The sequence below is a fragment of the Nematolebias whitei genome, chromosome 14, assembly GCF_014905685.2.
Source record: "Nematolebias whitei isolate Nwh7 chromosome 14, NemWhi1, whole genome shotgun sequence".
NCBI lineage: Eukaryota > Metazoa > Chordata > Actinopteri > Cyprinodontiformes > Rivulidae > Nematolebias > Nematolebias whitei.
In genome coordinates this window covers 17,045,422-17,065,954 of record NC_056511.1, presented here as the reverse complement: position 1 = coordinate 17,065,954, position 20,533 = coordinate 17,045,422, and the positions used below count along the sequence as shown (strand labels likewise).

Sequence of the window (20,533 nt, the reverse complement as noted above, 5' to 3'; positions counted from 1 at the left end):
TACAGGTGCAACTAAATATATATATATAATCTTGACCAGTGGTGCCTCCAATTGCTCAAAAAATGTGTTTTTATGAGGATCTACTGATCCATATTGCCTGGAGACATTAAAACTGAACATCAAACAAAAGCTTATTCAAGAGAATAAAACTGACCAATGTAGACAAGAGGCAGGTACCTTTTTTTCGGGGTGGCCTCCTGTCTCATGTTCAGTTTTTCTTAACCCCACATGTGTAGTGTTTGGTTTGACTCACTGATCTTCTCAGTATCATTTATCTGTATGCTTAAGGTGTCTTAAGATTTGTTTGTTTTCCCTCTGCTCATATTTGTTCTTGGTGCAGTTATTCCAGTTTCCATCAATACTTTGGGACTCATTCTGTAACACTGAATACTGACATTTAAAATGTCCACCAAACTAAACAAGGAAGTATTATTTGGAAGACAGAATGTGACAAAATGAAATAAATAAATACATAATACATACATAAAAATGTAATGTATCATTTAATTATTAAATACATAATTAAACCATTAATTATACAATTGAATTATTAAATGCACCATTAACTAATGAAATGTACCTTTTAAATTATATAATTTCATGATTTATTTATTTATTGATTTTTGTCACCTTCCGCCCTCCTGGGTATGGAATACTGAAAGTGACAAAATGAAATAAATACATACACAATAATGAAATGTATCATTTAATTATTAAATTCATTCATTCAACCTTTATTTAGATTACATCATTAAATAAACAATTAAATGATTAAATACACCATTAAATCTACAATTAACGACCAATTAACGCTGATCATGTGAAATCCATTGCTTCGATCTGATGAAAAAAGTTTTCATCCAAATACACGTAAACACAATTACCGCTTTCTAAAAAAAATTTGGTCACCTGCTTTTCATGGCAGAGGGAGATAAAAAACATCTTGGGCCAAATGTTGAAACAAATATTGAAATATAATTATTGATCCAACTCGCACAAATTAAGCTCGAGCGCTGCATGACAAATTTTATCTTCTTAAACTAGTTTTACATTTTAATTGTGTCAAACTTTTTAAATGTTCCCTGTAATCATGAAGGGGCATAAAAAGCAGCATTTTAACAAAAATAAATCAAATTATATATATAAAAAAAATCAAAGCATTTACAAGTCCTAAAAACAACTATTTTAACTTTTTTTATTTTAACCTTAGCTTTCATCAAACAATCAGGCGTCAGGGTCAGGGTTAGTCCCGCCCACTGAGTTTGACGACCATGTTAACTGTCATTCTCACTCGTCAAACTCATATCTGTATCGGATTTAAGTTAATGTTCATTCATTCAACCTTTAGACAGGTTAATCCCATTGAGCCTCGAGGACTCATTTACAAGAGAGACCTGATTTCAACAAAAAATGATGACAACAATGGACAACAGTGACAAAAATAGACAGTTATAAAAAGGCATACAGATTTTTTTTTTTTTACAAATAAGATGACAAAAAAAAGTAACAAAAACAGCTCGATTATAAGGTGAATGTAATGTAATGTTTCTGAAATCAGCCCTTAGTTTGAAAAAGGTTTTAATTTTGGCCCCCATTTGTAAGTGAGTTTGACACCCCTGCTCTAAAGAGAAGTGTCCAGGAGGCACCCTAATCAGATACTAGAACCATCTCAAATGACTCCTTTCTGTTCCACTGTTCCCGGATCTACTCTTTGAGCTACCCCCCGCCCCCGTTGACAATTAAGTGCAGCCACACAATGAAGGAAGCTCATTTCAACCTCTTGGATATGGGATCTCATTCTTTTGGTCATGATTTGTACCTCATGACCACAGGTGAGGGTTCAAACAAATTGAGAGCTTTGCCTTTTAACTTAATTCTTTCTTCACAACAACCAACGAAATCAACACCCTCATTAATGAGAATAAGGCTACGATTTGTCGATCCATCATCTATCCCATCAATGTTAGTGTGAAAAAAAAATGCTCCAATCTGAACAGCCAGCTATCAGCATTTATTTGGAATAAAAAACATCCATGGATTGCCTGGAGTATAATATATGATCTGCCCCACAGGCTTGGAAGCACGTCACTTCCTAATTTCATGCACTATTACTGGGCAGCTAATATCAGAGCTCTAATATTCTGGTTGGGTAAGGATGCCCGTTCTCCCAGTTGGGTGGCTTTGGAAAGGGCCTCTTTTAGCTCCAGTTCCCCCTCTGCATTAGTCTGCTCTCAGTTGCCTTTTAAACAATCAGTATCAACCTACACTTCTAACCCAATTGTGATCTGGATGGTTAAGATTTGGAATCAGTTCAGGAGGGTATTTAACTCTACAGAGTTACTGTTTTTGGCACCTGTGTCAAACAATCACGTTTACTTCCTCAGTAGCTGATAACAGCCTTTGACACCTGGGTCTTGAATGGAGTACATTCACTTTATGATCTCTGTCTTCATTATAAATTTGCCTCTTTTGAGCAGCTGGTACAGAAGTTTAATCTTCATAAGTCAAGGTTTTCAAATTGTATTTGTAGCTGAGGCACGTTATGAAATGTAACGCTGATTTATGTATTTTGTACCCCTCTAAACATTTTGTGGTTAAGATTTTGGAATGCAGGTCTGATGCAAGAGCTATACACTGCTCAGTTCATACCACGAGACCAGTTTAGACTCTCTTAAACTGAAATGGGAAACGGACTTGGAGGAATCCATATCAGACTCAATCTGGTGAAAGATCATTAAGAACATTTACTCATCCCCAATGTGTCTGAGACATGCTGTCATTCAGTTCAAGGTGGTGCACCGGCTGCACTGGTCCAAAGACAAGTTGTTCAAGATCAAAGCCAACCTGGACCCCGCATACAATCGTAAACAATCTCCAGCTACAGTCTTGCATACAATCTGAACCTGTCCCAAACTGAGGACCTTTTTGCAATCCATTTTTGACAACTTCTCTGTGATGTGTGGGGAAACTGCATCCATCACTGTTCATCTCACTGTTTGGGGTGGTCCCTGTGGATACGTCCTTCAGCAAGTATGATAAGGATGTGATTGCTTTTGGCTCTTCTGGCCAGGAGACTTGTTCTTGGCAGTTGGAAGGACACACACTCCCTAGCATATGAACATTGGATAAGAGAGGTGATGCATCATATTCATCTGGAAAAAATTAGATATACCCTGAAAGGTTCTGTGGAAAGATTCTGGGACATCCAGCAACCTTTTGTGTCATATGTTGAGGACATGTCAATGCCAGTGTAGAGACATGTGTGTCCCTGTGTCCGTCCGTCTGTGTGTCTGGTCTAGGAGGGGGTGGGGGAGGGGGGTTGTTCTTTGTAATGTTTAAGAAAAAACAAGATATTGGTTAAAAAAAAATAATCTTCAGATTAATATCTACAACTAATAACTTGGATTCAGCACCATTTAAAATAGCTACAGCTAACATAAAAAAACTAAATATGGCTCTAACCCTACATACATAAACTTCAAATTGGTTGTAGTAAAAGCTGAGAGTCATCCTCAGTGCATATTCCAACAGAATGTGCTTTTGTTCAAATCTTTCCATTAACTATGTGAAGTCAACTAAATAGATGAAATATGTAAAGTCAGCAAAATATCCCATGATCTCGCCACAGAATTCCCCCAGATGTCTGTGACTTGTTTGTCTGCATGCATTTGTGGTTGCTGACCTCATCATGTTGAGAAAGGAATAAAAAAAATATTCTGCCATATTCTGATGACTGCAGCGTTTAGCAAGTGTTCCTAATAAACCCAACAAGTCATTTCTTGTTTGAGGAGAACAGCTCATTACTTTCACATCTTCTTTGCATTAATCTTTTCCTTTGTATTTTCACCATGCAGCTACTTTTTATTTGTGAAACTTTGATTTTTCTTTTCACCTCGTTTGATGTTTTATGATTTTTAGAAAAAAAAAAAAATGCAAGTAACTGTTTTGTTCTTCGACATGATAGCATTTTTCTATAACTGGATGCACAAAATGCTATGGCATGGCTCATTGGTCGCAAACGTTCAGATTTCATTGAGACTGCATGGGAAAAAATAATGTCTTTCAATTTTGAGTCTGTCCATTCTTCAACATTTACAGTTCTGTAATACATGTTGCACCTTTTGGAGACCTGATTAAACATGATCACCCTATGCCAAAAATATCAAAGCCACCATTCTCTTTCTCTACAACAGGAACAAAAACAAAGTTGTGAAAACAGCAAAAAAGTGGCTAATATATCTCTAAGATGTGATGCATAGACATCTAATGTCACAAAACGTTACTGTACTTAGTATTCTGACATTTGTTAATTTGGTTCCTTTCAGAGAATTCGGTCAAGGTTTTTAAATGAAAACTGTTTTACTGCAGAGTAAAGCAAAATATTGTGTTTTTTAGGTTTGAGAGATTCTATGCTTGGAATCGTTTGTGAAGTGTGATTATGAATGCATTAAGTGCATCCATAATTGTTACATAAATGCATCACAGCCTTTTAAATTGTGTTTGTGAACTGTTATGTTTCACAAGATTTAATTCAATCCCAATGCTTTCTCATAACCGAGTTTTCCATGTAGTCTTAAGCAGAAGCAGCATTTCTAGTTCACCTGTGTTTCACTTCTATAGGCGAGTCAGCATTTCTGGATAAAACTGTAACGAACCCCTTCTAGTTTGGACCAAAATCACCACACAAAAGAAGAAAATTTAGTATTTATTTTCTAGGAGAGATATTGCAGATTGGACCGGTTCTGGTGCTGGTTCCGGAGCAGGGACAAGTCTATGAGATAGAGATTGGTTAGTCGTCGTGCAAGAGATTATAGAGAGCAGAAAAGTCAAATAAGAAGGACCACTAACCGTCTCAGATGATCCTGGGGGTTCTGGAGAGTAACGAAGTCCAAATTGATTCGGACCGCTGCAGGAGAGGCCGAGTCCGGTGAGGGGCCGCAGCGATAGGTGGGTGGTGAGTCTGTTGAGTGCAGAGACGTGGTCACACAAGCCTGGGTCCAAAACCGGAGAGCAGATGACAGGAGGTACCAGAGGAGAAGACGAGGAGGCGTAGTCGTGCAGGCAAAAGGTCAGAACCGAAGACAGAAGATGTGGTAATCCAAAGGGTCGAGCGAGAGACGATGTCCAGGTAAGTCGTGGGTTCAGGAGCCAGGAGGTCAAGCCAAGAGGGAAGGACAGGAACCAGGAGAGGGACATGACCGAGGAGACAGGTAAACTATGACAAGGGGACATGAAAGGCTAAGGGGGAACAAGGCAGGATGAGTAACGCGAGGTATCTACTTACAGTGAACTGTTCTCAACTACCCGGCACCAAAGTGGAGAAAGAGTGCAGCTTTTAAAGGGTGAGAGAGACAGGTGCAGCCAGTTGAGGTCAATCAGCTGCTGCTGGCTGCAGTAAAGACAAAACTAAACAACCATGACATCACCCTCAACCAGCATGCAAAGAAGACAAACTAAAACTCACATATATAAATGAACATTGCCTGAGCGGACAGAATAAATGAAACTTACAGAAAAGATCTATTGCAAACTTTAAAGGGTGAACAGGGTGACGGAAAATATAATTTATGGGATGTGATTCGTGACAAAAACAACTATATGGTAGGTTGATTTCATGGTTTTTTTTTTTTTATGTTGCACTTATGGAAGAACTTTAATTTCCTTCTCTCCCCTGAAAAGATCAACGTTTTTCTGCTCAGATCTCATCCTTTACTTTATACAAGCATCCGCATCAGTCATTTATCACAGTTTTTTCATCCACAGCAGATAGGAAACAATTCTTTAGAGAAAACAGGAGTGCTGCTTCAGCGTTGATTTTTCTTGGAAGTCAGTTTACCGGTCCCTTATGTGCACACACACACACATACACGCATTTACTGACACAGCTCACCTTTATCACTTCCTTCCTGTCATTCTGTACCTCTACCTCATTTTCTCTACATGCACAGGCATTGTGTGTCTGTGTGAAGCCAGCCTCCTGTCGACATCATCACCAGCAGACTCCTCCTTTGTATTTCCTCGGAGTATAAAGCATCTCCTCTGGGAGCATCCTCCACCCCGTCACAGGTGTTTCACTTCAACAGACAACGGAGCAACAAAGCAGGAGAGTCTTTTTTGAGATCTGAAAGCCTTTTCTAAGCGTTCTCACTTTTATCTCCAGACAAAAAGTCAACATGTCGATGGGTTTGGAGATCATGGGCATTGCCTTTGGGTTCCTTGGATTTATTACAGCAGTAATTGCATGTGCTCTGCCTATGTGGAAGGTGACGGCCTTCATCGGCGCCAACATCATCACTGCCCAGGTCATCTGGGAGGGTCTGTGGATGAACTGTGTCACCCAGAGCACAGGGCAAATGCAGTGCAAGGTGTATGACTCGATGCTGGCTTTACCTCAGGACCTGCAGGCTGCCAGAGCCATGATCATCATCGCTATTATACTTAGCATTCTGGGAGTCCTGATCTCCATCGTCGGAGCCAAGTGCACCAACTGCATCGATGACGAAGCAGCCAAAGCCAAGGTGATGATCATCTCTGGGATCTTCTTCATCCTTGCTGGCGTTTTGGTTCTCATCCCTGTCTGCTGGTCCGCTCACACCATCATTCAGGATTTCTACAATCCATTGCTGATCAATGCTCAGAAAAGGGAGCTAGGAGCATCACTCTACATCGGCTGGGCATCAGCTGCCCTGTTGCTGATCGGAGGGGCCATGCTGTGCAGCCGCTGCCCACCGAAAGAGGAGAAGTACAAGCCGCCACGACTGGCCTACTCTGCCCCACGCAGCGTCAGCGCAGGTGGAGCGTATGACAAACGAGACTATGTTTGAATGGCTCTGAGGTGACGAAGAAATTTAAACGTCGAGCAAATGTCTGCTGAAAATGTGATTCTCTGAATGTTTTGTGTGTTGCTGTCTGATACCAAAGGGTGAACCCCTCTAAAAGACTCCGAGATGAAGACTTTGGACAAATACTAATCTTTATGCTTTGCTTTTGGCTGACATGTTCATTTACAGCCTGTTTCATTAGGAAATCTCTATTTCAAGAAAATGACTGTTTTATTTTATACCTAACTTTGTTTTCAAGGTGTTCATCATCATAACGACTTATGCAATACCACCATAACCTTCTGCTTTTTGCTTGTGTATGTTTTGGTCGGCTGCACGGTGTCGTGTTTCACTGAAACTCTGTAAAACGTGTCACGTCATTGACGATGACAAGGAAGAGCCAGCTCTCCTTTTACATAGATTTGTTTGCTTGATTGTTCAGTGTGTGTCTGTGTGTGCTTTGCATGTAATATTTGCTTAAGAGGGTTTCAGCTGTGACTGAAACTAAAGGTGGATCACTAATATTGTCTCAGGAGACTGTTTCATCATCTTCTTCACAGTTTCACTCTTTGAAAGAGTCAGAAATTGTGTTTTTTTGTTTGTTTTGCCAATGCTTTAAGTTAGACATCTGTTTTAGAGTTTAGATTTTTGTATGTGTTTTTAATGAATTTGAAAATGTTTGAATATTCTCCATGCTTGCGATTGTCTTTTTAAACTTCCATGTGTTGTAGTACAGTAACGTGTATTCTGTGCCTTTATTCAGTTTTTAATATATTTTTTAAATCTTCAATATGGTCCTTCATTTGTCAAACAAAAACCCAACAGACATCTTTAATTTGTTTGTGTCACACCCTGTGGGGGATGGTGACTGGAGTTGTCGTGTTTTCCCAGTTTGCTCCTTAAAAATTTATGTTGGATGCTTTTAGTAATTGTCAGCTGGAATATTGTTTCTGATGGTGTAAAACGAAATTAAATATGTGTCAGATATTTCAATAAAAGTCTTCCTGCTGAAGAGAAAATGTTCAACCGTTTTTACGAGAACAAAAACCTACAGAAGACACGTCACTAAGCTCCAAATGCAAACAAGCATGAGGGCAAATCAAACAGTTCAACAGCATTGTTCATAAAGAGTAGGATGTTTTTTTTTTTATATATAGCCAGCAGCTCAGCTGGATTCATATTTCAGGTTTATTCAGATGTTCTTTACCTTTGGGTGTGGCAGGAAATTAAAAAAAATGCAGAAAAAAATACACAAATCAGCAGAAAAAAGAACAAAGTTTTTGTTAAAGATACAAAACCATTAAAGAAATGGAGATAAATTCAGACGTCTGAGATATGTTCTTTTTTTAACCATAAAACACCTTTATAACTAAAATGAAAATATGTTATAAATGTTTCTGATACTGACTACTTGTAGTATTTTTGAATTTGTAAGACTGTTAAGTCTGTGAACATAATGCATATAGTAAACCCATTTTACACTAAATTACACTTTGAAAGAGTTTGTTCTTATTCATGATTTTTATTCATGTAAAGTAACAAATTATATATTTTTAACTAAAACCCACTAATTAACCGTAAAATTAAAGCACAGAGAATCAAAGCTGCATTTTGTTGTCATGATATTAACCTGAATTGCCCTGAGCTACATATTTTTTTTATTTTCATGAATTATTACACCATACAACATTAAATCAGACGGGTTAGTCAAAATATGTCAATAGTAATTTACTTACCAATGTGTGGAAATTAAAGAAAAACAAAGTTTATATATAATACAATATAATCTATAATGCAAGTTCATCAAAGCGAACTCATACGGGATTGGTTGAGGCACCGGTTAACAACGACCGCCACGGGTGCTGTTGACAAACAGGGTGCCGGCAGAAATTGTTCTACTGTTTGCTGAAGACAGCGAGGAGAGAAACCTGTCAGGAGACAGAAGGATAAGAGGAAAGTCAAGAATGTAGGACTGAGGCTTGCAACTCTAAATGTGGGGCCAATGACAGGCACAGGTAGAGAGCTGGCTGACATGATGCAGAGAAGGAAGGTAGATGTTTTATGTGTCCAAGAGACCAAGTGAAAGGGCAGCAAGGCTTGCAGCATTGGAGCAGGGTTCAAACTGTTTTACCATGGTGTGGATAGAAAGAGAAATGGAGTAGGGGTGGTCCTGAAAGAGAAGTTGGCAATGTATTAGAGGTAAAAAGAGTGTCAGATAGGATGATGTGTCTGAAGGTTGAAGTAGAAGGTTTGATGCTAAATGTTGTCAGTGATTATGTTCCACAGATTGGATGTGACACAGAGGAGAAAGACACATTTTGGAAGGATCTGGTTAGAGTATTCCCAGGGAGGAGACAGTGGTGATTGGAGCAGACCTGAATGGACACGTTGGTGAAGGAAATGGAGGGGATGAGGAAGTGATGGATAGGTTTGGTGTCAAGAAAAGAAACCAGGAAGACAGATGGTGGAGTTTGCCGAGAGAATGGAAATGGCTGTAGTCAATACTTATTTCCAAAAGAGGGAGGAACAAAGAGTGACCTGTAAGAGTGGAGGAAGGAGCAGTATTTTTGAGTATTTTAGGGGCGCCTGTGGCTGAGTGGTTAGAGCAGTCGTCCTCCAATGCAAGAGTTGGGCGTTCAATTCGACCAGCAGTCACATGCCAAAGTGTCCCTGGGCAAGACACTGAACCCCCTCATTGCCTCTGATGTGTGTCCCATCGATGTATGAATGTGGTAAAGCACTGATTAGTCTCTTTAGAATGATTTGTTCAATTAACTTTGTAGAGACTAGTAGAGTGCTGTATGAATGGGTAAATGAGGACACAGATTGTAGTGTAAAGCACTTTGAGTATCTTGATAAGATAGAAAGGAGCTGTATAAGTACAGTCCATTTACATGTCCAGAGGACGGACAGTGGGTATATTGGTAGAAGGATGTTAGAAATGCAGCTGACAGGAAAAAGACAAAGAGGAGATATATGGATGCAGTTAGAGAGGACATGGAGGTAGTTGGAGAGAGGTCAGAGTGAGATGGAGGAGGATGACTCGCTGTGGTGACCCCTGGAGAGGGAAAAGCCGAAAGAAGAAGAAAGTAGAAAGGAAAACAGTGTTTTACCATGTAACGGTCTGTGTTGTCAGAGCCGTGAACAGAATTGAACAAATAGGCCCTCTTTTATTGCATCACAAAACCAAATTCATATAAAATACATACAATATAAAGAGAAATGTATTTCAAGGTTCAAGGTTCTTTATTGTCATTTGCATCACATGTGGTACATGAGGTGGAACGAAACTGTGTATTCAAGGTCCCAGTTCAGTTCAGTCCCAAAAATGGCAAAAATATAACGTATAAAAAGAAACACTATATAAGGATCTAAGATATACATTAAACACTAATAATGTAAAATACATTAGTACGGTATATTAAACAGCAGCCCAAACACGAGTCTGTACTGAGCAGATGGGTATGAATACAGCAGCATAAAGGCAAGAGATCAGCAGCTTTGACATCTCCTAAGTGTTTGTGTGTGTGTGATAATTGTAAAAGTACAGAATAGTATATAGGTTATGCATGAGGCTGCAGGTGTAGCAAACAATATTTCATAAAGAACTGAAAACAGAGCTTTTCAGGTGGGGTACACTCTGGACAGGTTCATCACGGAGCCAACACAGAGACACAAAAACAAACGAAGATCATTCAATATTTTTCAGTCGAAGATCAACAAAAATCACTTTAGTGTTTCTAATTAACCTAAATGTTGATGGGCTTTGTGAGTAAACCCAAAGGAACGGATGATAACTCACTCACACACTGGGAAAACATGCAAACAAAAAGAAAGACCCTAGTTGTGATTTGAGCGCACGACGATCGGTTCATACTTGTAGAATATTTCTACTTGTTACACAATCAGCCTTTTTTTTTGTCAGTTTAGGATTACTTCTTCTTTTCCATTAGCTGGTTCTTGTTTGTGAGAACAATGAGCTCTCACTTCCATTTTTGCATCTAAAAATATGATTGTTCACTACTTGTGTCACGGGCAGCACAGTGGCGCAACTGGTAGAGCTGCTGCCTCTCAGCGAGCAGGTCCCTGGTTCAAAACCCCGGTCCAGGGGCCTTTCTGGGTGGAGTTTGCATGTTCTCTCCGTGCATGCGTGGGTTTTTTCCGGGTACTCCGGTTTCCTCCCACAGACCAAAAACATGCATGTTAGGCTGATTGGTAACTCTAAATTGTCCCTAGGTGTGAGTGAGAAAGTGAATGGTTGTTTGTCTCGTTTGTCTCTATGTGTCCTTGTGATGGACTTGTGACCCGTCCAGGGTGTACCCCGCCCCTCGCACAGTGATTGCTGGACATGGGCACCAGCGACCCCCGTGACCCAAAATGGAACAAGCGGGTAAAGATAATGGATGGATGGATGGACTACTTGTGTCAGTGAAAATCTTTATCTTTTTAAAGAATTTCGTACTTGTGAGGTTCAACGGCTTTGTTGGGATTGAGCATGCAGTTTTAATAGTTTAGATTCATAATAACGATGAAGCCTTAAGTTCTCATAAATAATGAACAAAGGGAAACTTAATCTCATAATTTTACACCTGCAAAGTTAATTTATTTATTATTTGTACTAAAAACAGATGATGCAGACAGACTGTCTGAACTCATCCAGTAAAGTTAATAAAAGAAGTATCTCGTGAGCGGTAAAGTTCTCCATTTTCAAGATACGCTGGGTATAACGGGAGACGAACTCTGGTCTCCGGAATGACGGTCATAACTCCACGGACACACCTTTCAGTATAAATGTGGAGTTTTAATGATTCTTAAAACTGGCAAACACTCGTTTTGCGAGGAATTTTTCTGAGAATTAACTTTGTTCCTGGAAAATACGTTTGAATGCGCACACTCACAGGTATGCAAACGATGAAAACGCATCTGCTTTGGACTGTTGTTGGCAGTTAGAACCAAAAAAGCTACAGTACGTTCAAAAACAAAGTGCTTTCATCTAATCTTAATCTCTTTAGTTCAGACTGAGCCGAATAAAAGCACCTTATCGAAATATAAGTTTCTTGTGTGTGTATTTACATTTTAGTATTATCTTGATAAAATAATATAATATTGTACTTTATCACTGCATTATAAGTATCTACAACTAATATATATAAAAAAAAGTTTACAAATGCTAATTTTGCATCTGAAATGTTTAATATAACAACTCTAGATTAAAGATGTAGGTGGCAGACTTGGCTCATTATTTTGCAAGAAACTGGTCAGTTTTGTCTCTGTCACTCTTAATTAATGCATAATAAACAGTTATTAATTATTTATAATGCGTTTATAGAGGCATTAATAACATATATTTAAACTATTAGCCACCTATAAGGGGAGCCTTATTGTAAAGTGGTACCAATAAAACTCTGACATACTTTGAGTTTAAAATAAAAACATAAATTCATGTTAATGTATGTATTCCCAATACATAGTCCCACATTTAATGGACCTTATTTTACCACCTCTGTGCCTTCTCAACATGACGTTCAACTGTGTGCAGCCGGGATAAATATTTGTGAAGTAAACAGAGTTAGAGGAAGAGAAGCACAACACAATATGGGTAAATAATTTATAGCATTGTCTTCAAATGTCACATTTAAATGTCCACTTCTCTTTCCATCTTTCTCTCATGGAAAGAGAAGTGGACCTTGGTGTTAATTTCACAGGTAGCTGATGCGTTGCAAAGATGATGGTCGAAGTCCAACAGGTTTCCGATTGAGACACAACAAATTTTCAGCACAGGCTATCACTGGCATTTAAACTCCATCGACTGATAAACAGAAAAATTATGTAAACAGATAAACTATCAGCTGTGAAGCATGTGATCAAGTAGCACCACAGAAGATACAAGTAATAAGACAAATGGTAAATGGGCTGTACTTATATAGCACCTTCCTATCTTATCAACTTACGCAAAGCACTTTACACTACAATCTGTGCCCTCATGTATCCATTCATACAGCACTACAAGAGTAATCAGAGCTTTATCACATTCATGAGACACACTTCAGAGGCAATGAGGGGTTCAGTGTCTTGCCCAAGGACACTTTGGCACGTAACTGCTGGTGGAATCGAACTCCCATCTCTTGCGTTGGAGGACGACTGCTCTAACCACTCAGGCACAGCCGCCCCAAATTAAAGAAACAAAGACATAGTTAAAGAACACTTTACTTACTGAGTGTTTCAAATGTAGTTACAAATAATTTATTAAAGCGTTGTTTAAAGTTGATTGTGTTATATAGTTTTGTGTGAGACACCCATCCATCCATCCATCCATCCATCCATCCATCCATCCATTCTCTTCCGCTTATCCGGGGTCGGGTCGCGGGGTTAGCAGCCTAGACTGTGTGAGACGTGTGTTTTTAATTTACTTTGGTGCTCAAAGGTTTGTGAAACATTCAGAATTTTGATTACAGGTATTTCCTGTAAATATAAATAACATTCATTTTCAATAATCTTAAACATAGACAAAGAGAATGCTAACAGTGTGAATGCTAAGCATTCACACTACTGTGATCCATTTTTCTTCCGTACGTTTTTCAGCATCTTTCTTGTCCCGCAGTTTTCAAGCTATTTCAACAAATCATATATCAAAATGTTCAGCTCTTACATGAACAATCCTGCTATGACTTTAGATATTGGTACAACTTTAGCTTTTTGAAATATTTAGCCGTTTCTGCCACTGTTTTCCTCAAAGAAAATTAATTGAGCTCATTTTCCATCCTTTAAATCTCTACAACCTTTTACTGCTCCTTTCATATTTTGTTCTGGTTTGGCTTCTTTCAGATTCTTTATGCTTTTTTTTAGCTACTTTCAGCTGTTTTTTCAGCTGTTTTGTGATCCTTTTAAATTCTTTCTGCCAACTACAACATTTTTGTGCTTCTTCTAACTTCTTTCTGCTGATTTCAGCTTATTACGCTCCTTTCAGCTTATTTATCTGAGTTTAAGCTTTTTCTGCTCTTTCTGCTACTATTTAGCCATTTTACGTTCGTTTTAGCTTTTTTGGTTAATTCCATATTTTTTGCACTTGTTTCAACTTTTTTCAGCCTATTTCGGCAAAAATGTGCTCTCTCCACTTCCTTCTGGTACTTTAAGCTTCTTTTTGCCTTTTTAGCTACTTTTCAGCTGGTTTTTGCTAATTTCAGCTTTTTTCAAGTAATTTCCACTTTTGTATGCTCATTTTTGCTTCTTTCAGCCTAATTGGGCAAACATGTGCTTTCTGCTTTCTTCTGCTAATTTAAGCTTGTTCTACTCTTTCAGCTACCCTTTTAGCATTATTAGCTAATTTCAGCTGTTGTCAGATACATTTTATTTTTTTGTGATAACTTTTGCTACTTTCAGCCTAATTAATTATTTTCTACTAATTTCAGCTTTATGTGCCCCTTTCAGCTTATTTCTGCTTGTTTTGGTTATTTCAGCTACTATTCAGCTGTTTATGCTATATTTAGCTTTTTCATCTAATTCCACATTTTTAGCTCATTTCAGCTCTTTCCACTTCCTTCCGGTAGTTTTAGTTTTCTGCCTATTCAGCTACTTTTCAGCTTTTTTATGTTGTTGCTAATTTCAGCGTTATATAGCTAATTTTATAATTTCTGTGCTCATTTCACCTTTAAACACAATTCAGCAAATATGTGTTCTTTCTGCTGTCTTCTTCTAATTTTGGCTTGTTCTTCTGTTTCAGCTAAAAGTCAGCATGTTTTTAGCTAATTTCATCTGTTTTTCAGCAAGTTCTTCAGCAATAAGCATTCACACTGCATTTTTACAGAAAAGACAATTTCTCCAATTAACCATTGTGATGAATAAATGTGTGTCTGCTTGAATTGTATTGAAGAGCTGATAATCCGTATGCATTTCCAAAGTGGATTTTTTTTTCAACCTAAAACAATCCAACTACTTGACCGTGGTTCAAACAAAAGCTGCTATTCAAAGGGATACTTTGGTCATTTTTACAGTCATGATCTATCAAATAGTCATTATCAGCAGAGACTTCAGTCATCGAGCACGGCATAAGTCTAGTTTGCAGAGAACCTGATTTGTTATTTTTCAGGCTTATAAAACAAGTCTTTTTCAATACTGCTGTGAAGAAATGCTACATTGGCTAATATTAAACTTGAACACTTTTTTTTGCTTGACACCATTTGTTTACTGTTGCAGTTTTCTCAACTGAACAGCCTCCATGTTACTTTGTGTCACGGTGGTGCATGGTGCTGTGGTAGCTTCAGAACAGGTGGGCCGTTTGATTTTCATAACTTTTCTACAGATTGTTGGCTGGAATCACAACCTAAGGTTTTGTTTTCAGCATCTTTATTATCTGTCCACCCAACCTCCATGACGGTTTTATCCTGTTCAGGGTCACAGAAACTTAATTATGCGGATAAAGTTTCAGTTAAACACTTCCAATAAATGTTGATCGTTTCAGCTCATCGGCTTGAAGAAATTTAAGGTCTTTTTCTTCCTTCAGAACAGTTTCAAGATAAAGGCTTGGTCAAAAAATGCAAATCCCATACAACAAAAAACATACACTGAAATCAACAAGAACCTTTCAAAATAAAGCGAACGTAGAAACAATAAAAGAGCCAACTCGACTCCCAATTTCACTTCAACCCACCAACTTTTTAACTATGGCAAAAGCTGTTGGTCATACTGGACAGCACGGTGGATCAGTTGGTAGAGCTGTTGCCTCTCAGCGAGAAGGTCACTGGATCAAATCCCAGCCAGGAGCCTTTCTGGGTGGTGTTTGCATGTTCTCTCCGTGCATGTGTGGGTTTTCTCATGTTTCCTCCCACAGACCAAAAACATGCATGTTAGGCTGATTGGTAACTGTACATTGTCTCTAGGTGTGAGTGAGAGAGTGAATGGTTGTTTGTCTTTATGTGTCCCTGTGATGGACTGGAGACAGAGACCTGTCCAGGGTGTCCCCCAACTCTCACACAGTTATAGGTGGATATAGACGTCAGTGACTCCCATGACCCAAAAAGGAAGAAGCAGGTTAAGATGATGGATGGATGAATGGATGAATGGATGAATGGATGGATGGATGTTCATCATTCTATTGTGACTGTTTAAAAAGTGCTGACAAAATGCATTTGCTATTTTTTCTAAGAATACCTATTGTTTTTTTAATAAATTAGTAAAAGGCCAGGGGCAAGGTGGCGCAGAGGTTAGAGAAGGCGAGCCTGTGATCAGAAGGTCAGCGGTTCAATCCCCTGGACCGGCAACATCAAAATGTGGATGTGAAAGGTGAAGCACCCATGGGCCCTAGAGCAAGGCCCTTAACCCCCACCATCTGCTCACCCGGGTGCCCCAGATAGCAGCTCTCTGCTCCACACAGAGGGCTGTGGTAGCTCGGTGGTCTGTGGTTGTGTCAGGAAGGACATCTGATGTAAAATCAATTGCCACGGGAGTTAGTTCGCTGTGGTGATCCCTGGAAAGGAGCAGCCGAAAGAAGAAAAATAAAAACAAAATTAAAGACCAATAAAGTATTAGTTCTAGAAATGATAAACATTATTAAAAGTTCAAAACCTCATAACTCTACATCCACAAACACACAGTACTGTGTGGTTTCACAGCATTTTGTCATTTTGTTTTTCTCGGACTGCAACAGTGGAGGCAGGAACAGGAAGTGACCACAATGGCACCCAGGTGGTATAATGTGACACAACCCTGGGAAAAGAAAAGGAATAAAAATAAATGTGTGCTCCTTCGACTACTTCAAGTCAAATTGTCTGTAATTACTCTAGCAAAATTAAAACTAAATAAAATGAAAATAGGAAATGGGAAGAACATGTTATTAAATAACTAATTAAAAATTGTGTCAAGGGAGTGATAGTGACAGATCCCTGGTGGAAAACAAAGACATAAGACAAACTACGCACAAAAATGGGTGCTGGGTAATCAAAATAAACCAGGAGTTGAAGAAAATACTGAACATAAAACAAAACTGTACATCAACTGTGAGGTTACAAAAATAAATCAATTAACCAGGATTGAAACTTTACACAACAACAAAAAAAAACCCAACTCTACCCCTGAACTAAACCTAAGGATCATTTGGAGTTCCTATAGCTGAGTGCTTAAATTACATTTGTGGGTACTTCTGTTTTTGTGTGTGAGGAAGAGGAAAAAAAGCAGTTCACGCAGTTGCAGAAGCAGAATGCAGCCCTCATTATTACACCTGGTCTCTTTCCACTATTTTACTCAAAGTGCCTCCGGTGTGCTTTGCCATAATGAGTCACGCTTTCTTCTTGGAACTGTATGAACCTAGTTTTTCTGAATAACCTGTTCTGCTGCTCTGTTTGTTCCGCACACGAAATAATAAACAGTGTCGTTCTGCGCTGGCTGTTTCCTGTGAGGTCGGCATGGTGCGACAGCGATTACTGATGTCGCCTCACAGCAAGTAGGTTCCAGGTTCAACTACTGGCCTTTCTGTGTGAAGCTTGCATGTTCATCTCGTGCACATGTGGGTTTTCTTCAGGTGTTTTACTACTACAGACCAAAAACGTTGTTAAGTTGATTGGAAACTCTGAAATTCAATTAAATTTGATTTCGTCACAGTCTCCCATCCTGAGCAAGCACAAAGGCAACAGTGGAAAGGAAAAACAGGAAGAAACCTCCGGCAGAACCAGGCTCAGGACAAGAGGGCATCTGCTTCAACTGGCTGGGTTTGACAGGACAGGAAGGAGAGACAACCGAACACAGAATGACAGGTGCAGGTACAGGCGTACCCCCTATTGGAAGAAAGACAAAAAAACACGTCATGGATAGAAAAAAATATATAAATACAGAACAGGTAGGGTAGAGTAAGTAAAAACAGCAGCAGAGTGAAGAAATGTGATCAATTTGTCCTCCATCAGTTTACTTCTATAGCAGCATAGTTAAGAGATAGCTCAGGAAACCCAAGCCAACCCTAACTATAGGATTTACCACAAAGGAAAGACTTAAGCTTAATCTTAAAAGAAGACAAAGAGTCGGTCCAAATTGTCCCTAGATGTGTAAGAGTGTGAATGGTTGTTTGTCTCATTTGTTTCTTTGTGTCCCTGTGATGGACTGGAGACTTGTCCAGGGTGTCCCCCGCCCTCAGGCACCAGCTGCCCCAGACCCTGGAATGAAGAAGCGGGTAAAGATAATGAATTTTCCTGTGAAATAAGCAGACTCAAACCTGTTTCCCCACATCAAGGTCACACGGTGACTATCAGACTTCATCAAAGTACTTAACAGAGAGCATGACTCTTACAGCTGTAGATATGTACAGTACCTCCAGTACACCTTGAAGCGTGTCAGCATGTGCTTGGTGTTTACGTTCTAAGAGTATCGTAATATCTGCAGCTCCTATCGTAAAGATTTGAGTAGCATTTTATTTCCACACTGAAACTATCTTGATGAGTGCAGTTGTTATTGTGAATCCTTGATGTATTTTATGACTTAATGACCATGTGCACGCCTCAATGATACGCTGATAAATGTATCCTGTCAATTAGAACCAGTTTGGAAAAAGGACAGAAAGTTCTCAGCAGACATAAAAAACAAAAAATTACTCTGAATGGAAATAATTCACATGTGGAGCATTTTCACATTTAAATTGCAATTTCACCAACTGCAAATATTGGTGTGTTCAAAATGTTGGGTCTGAGTTTTATTTTATGTTGGGTCACAACTACTAAATAAACATGTTTTTAATATCATCATTATGCAGATGTATGTATGTATGTATGCATGTATGCATGTATGCATGTATGCATGTATGCATGTATGTATGGATGTATGGATGTATGGATAGATAGATAGATAGATAGATGGATAGATGGATAGATGGATAGATGGATAGATGGATAGATGGATAGATGGATAGATGGATAAATAGATTTGCTGTTCCTGATCAATGAATAAAAAAATCATGACCAAAAGGCAACAAAATACTAAGAAAAGCTCATCGACTAGAGTTTAAAGTCTCTAGTTAAGATTTAATGAGTTTCGTTCAACCCAAGTTTTCTCTTTGCCACTCTCCCATAAAGCTAAAACTGGTGCAGAACTCAGGTAACAGTCGTCGTATGCTCAGTCTCCCTCTTTGTTTCTCCTTCAGAGTGGTGACAGGTGTGTTGGTGGCATCTCTCACTGTTCTCCCTCTTACACTGTCACTCAGTTTGCAAGGACGTCTTTCTCTTGGTAGATTTACACATGTCCCATATTCCTTTCATTTCCTGGTGAAGGATTTAATAGAACTCCTGGTGATGATTAGAGTCTTGAAGAGTCTTTTTTCTCCAAGTTGAATTAGGACCGTCACTTTAAAAGGGGCAACTATTTGTGCAAACACCTATTTTACATAGCATATTTTTAATTACTGGTATGAATCTGTAGAAATTTGGTTTCACTTTGATGCTGAAAAGGGTTTTTTATTTGGGTAAATTTTTGACAAATTTATATTGACCATGACTAATTTGTAATAGAAATAAAAACAGACATCCAAGGGGGTGAATACTTTTTATAGCCAATGTGTAATCTAAAAATAAATTAAAAGACCAAGCATTTTGTTATTACATTGTGGTGGCCATCTTATGTCTTGCATGTTATAACAATCTCTCTTTAAATGCACCATTAGTCAAGCTTTTGGCTAATATCTAAAAACATAAGTAGTAACAGATTGTCTTGCAAGGACTATATATTCCTATATTTGTTTTAGACGGACCTCAGAGTTTGAGTTTCTGTGTTGAACCAGTGTAACACTGTGATCCTCTTCCCTCAGTGAGGTCTGTCCCTTGTTCCTCCCCACGCCTCGTCTCTGTGGCGACTGCTTGCAGCGCGTTTTACCCCACAGGACCCATCTCCCATAGCAATGAGAAAGGGATGCTCTTTAGGCCCAATTAGACATACCAGTAGTTTTGTTTTAAGGGACAAGAAAAGGACAAAGCACACAAATGCTTCGATCATAAAGGAAGTGCAGATGATGGTGACACAGCAGAGTAACGAGATAAATAACAGTGTTTTAAAGCACACATTTATATATTGCAATAAACAACTGCATTAAATTCATAACCTTAAAACTCTAAACTGTAACATTAAAATATGTCACCATACAAAACATTTAACATTTGATGACCACGTTTCAAGAATAAATGTCCAAATAAATAAAATAGATACACAATTAAGTTATTTGACAAAAATTTTCAAAAAGTACAGAAGAAGAAAGTTTTGAATTAGCAGCACAGAAAGCAAGAAATGAAATTTAAACTCATTGTAAATGTGTCTTCAGGACATTTGGACTGTTGTGACTCTGTGGTGACACCAACTGGTTCAAACATTGCATCACCATCATCTGACGTCATGTTGCTCATTATTCAGTCTTCATTTAATATTTTTGTTCAGTTAGAGTAGAAACCTATAAATATATTTAACACTACATCCTTCTGAGATCGAATGCACAAGATTTTAGAAAACCAAAAGTTCAACTCGAGCTTTTTAAAACATTTAATAAAGAATCTTGACTTGTTCAGCTTCAGTGTTTTCAGTGAAACAATAACTGAAAAGTTCTTACTGTTTTTAACATTACGTGTTTTTCACTTTTTAAAACTTAACCCATTTTCTTCATGACTAGAAAAGTCGAAATTTAAAAGGTTCTGTTTGATTCACGACAGCTTGTCTATTTTAGACATTTATGCCAAAAAGGGTATTTTATTACA

At 38.5% G+C, this 20,533-nt stretch overlaps 1 protein-coding gene across 1 annotated transcript; it reads left to right on the top strand.

The window, feature by feature from the left end:
• Nucleotides 1-6,060: 6,060 nt before the first annotated feature.
• On the top strand, nt 6,061-7,863 carry LOC119420518 (claudin-3). The gene has a single exon (XM_037687926.1). It carries the CDS (start codon nt 6,174-6,176, stop codon nt 6,822-6,824), a length of 651 nt encoding a protein of 216 aa, XP_037543854.1. The 5' UTR covers nt 6,061-6,173; the 3' UTR covers nt 6,825-7,863.
• Nucleotides 7,864-20,533: the final 12,670 nt, after the last annotated feature.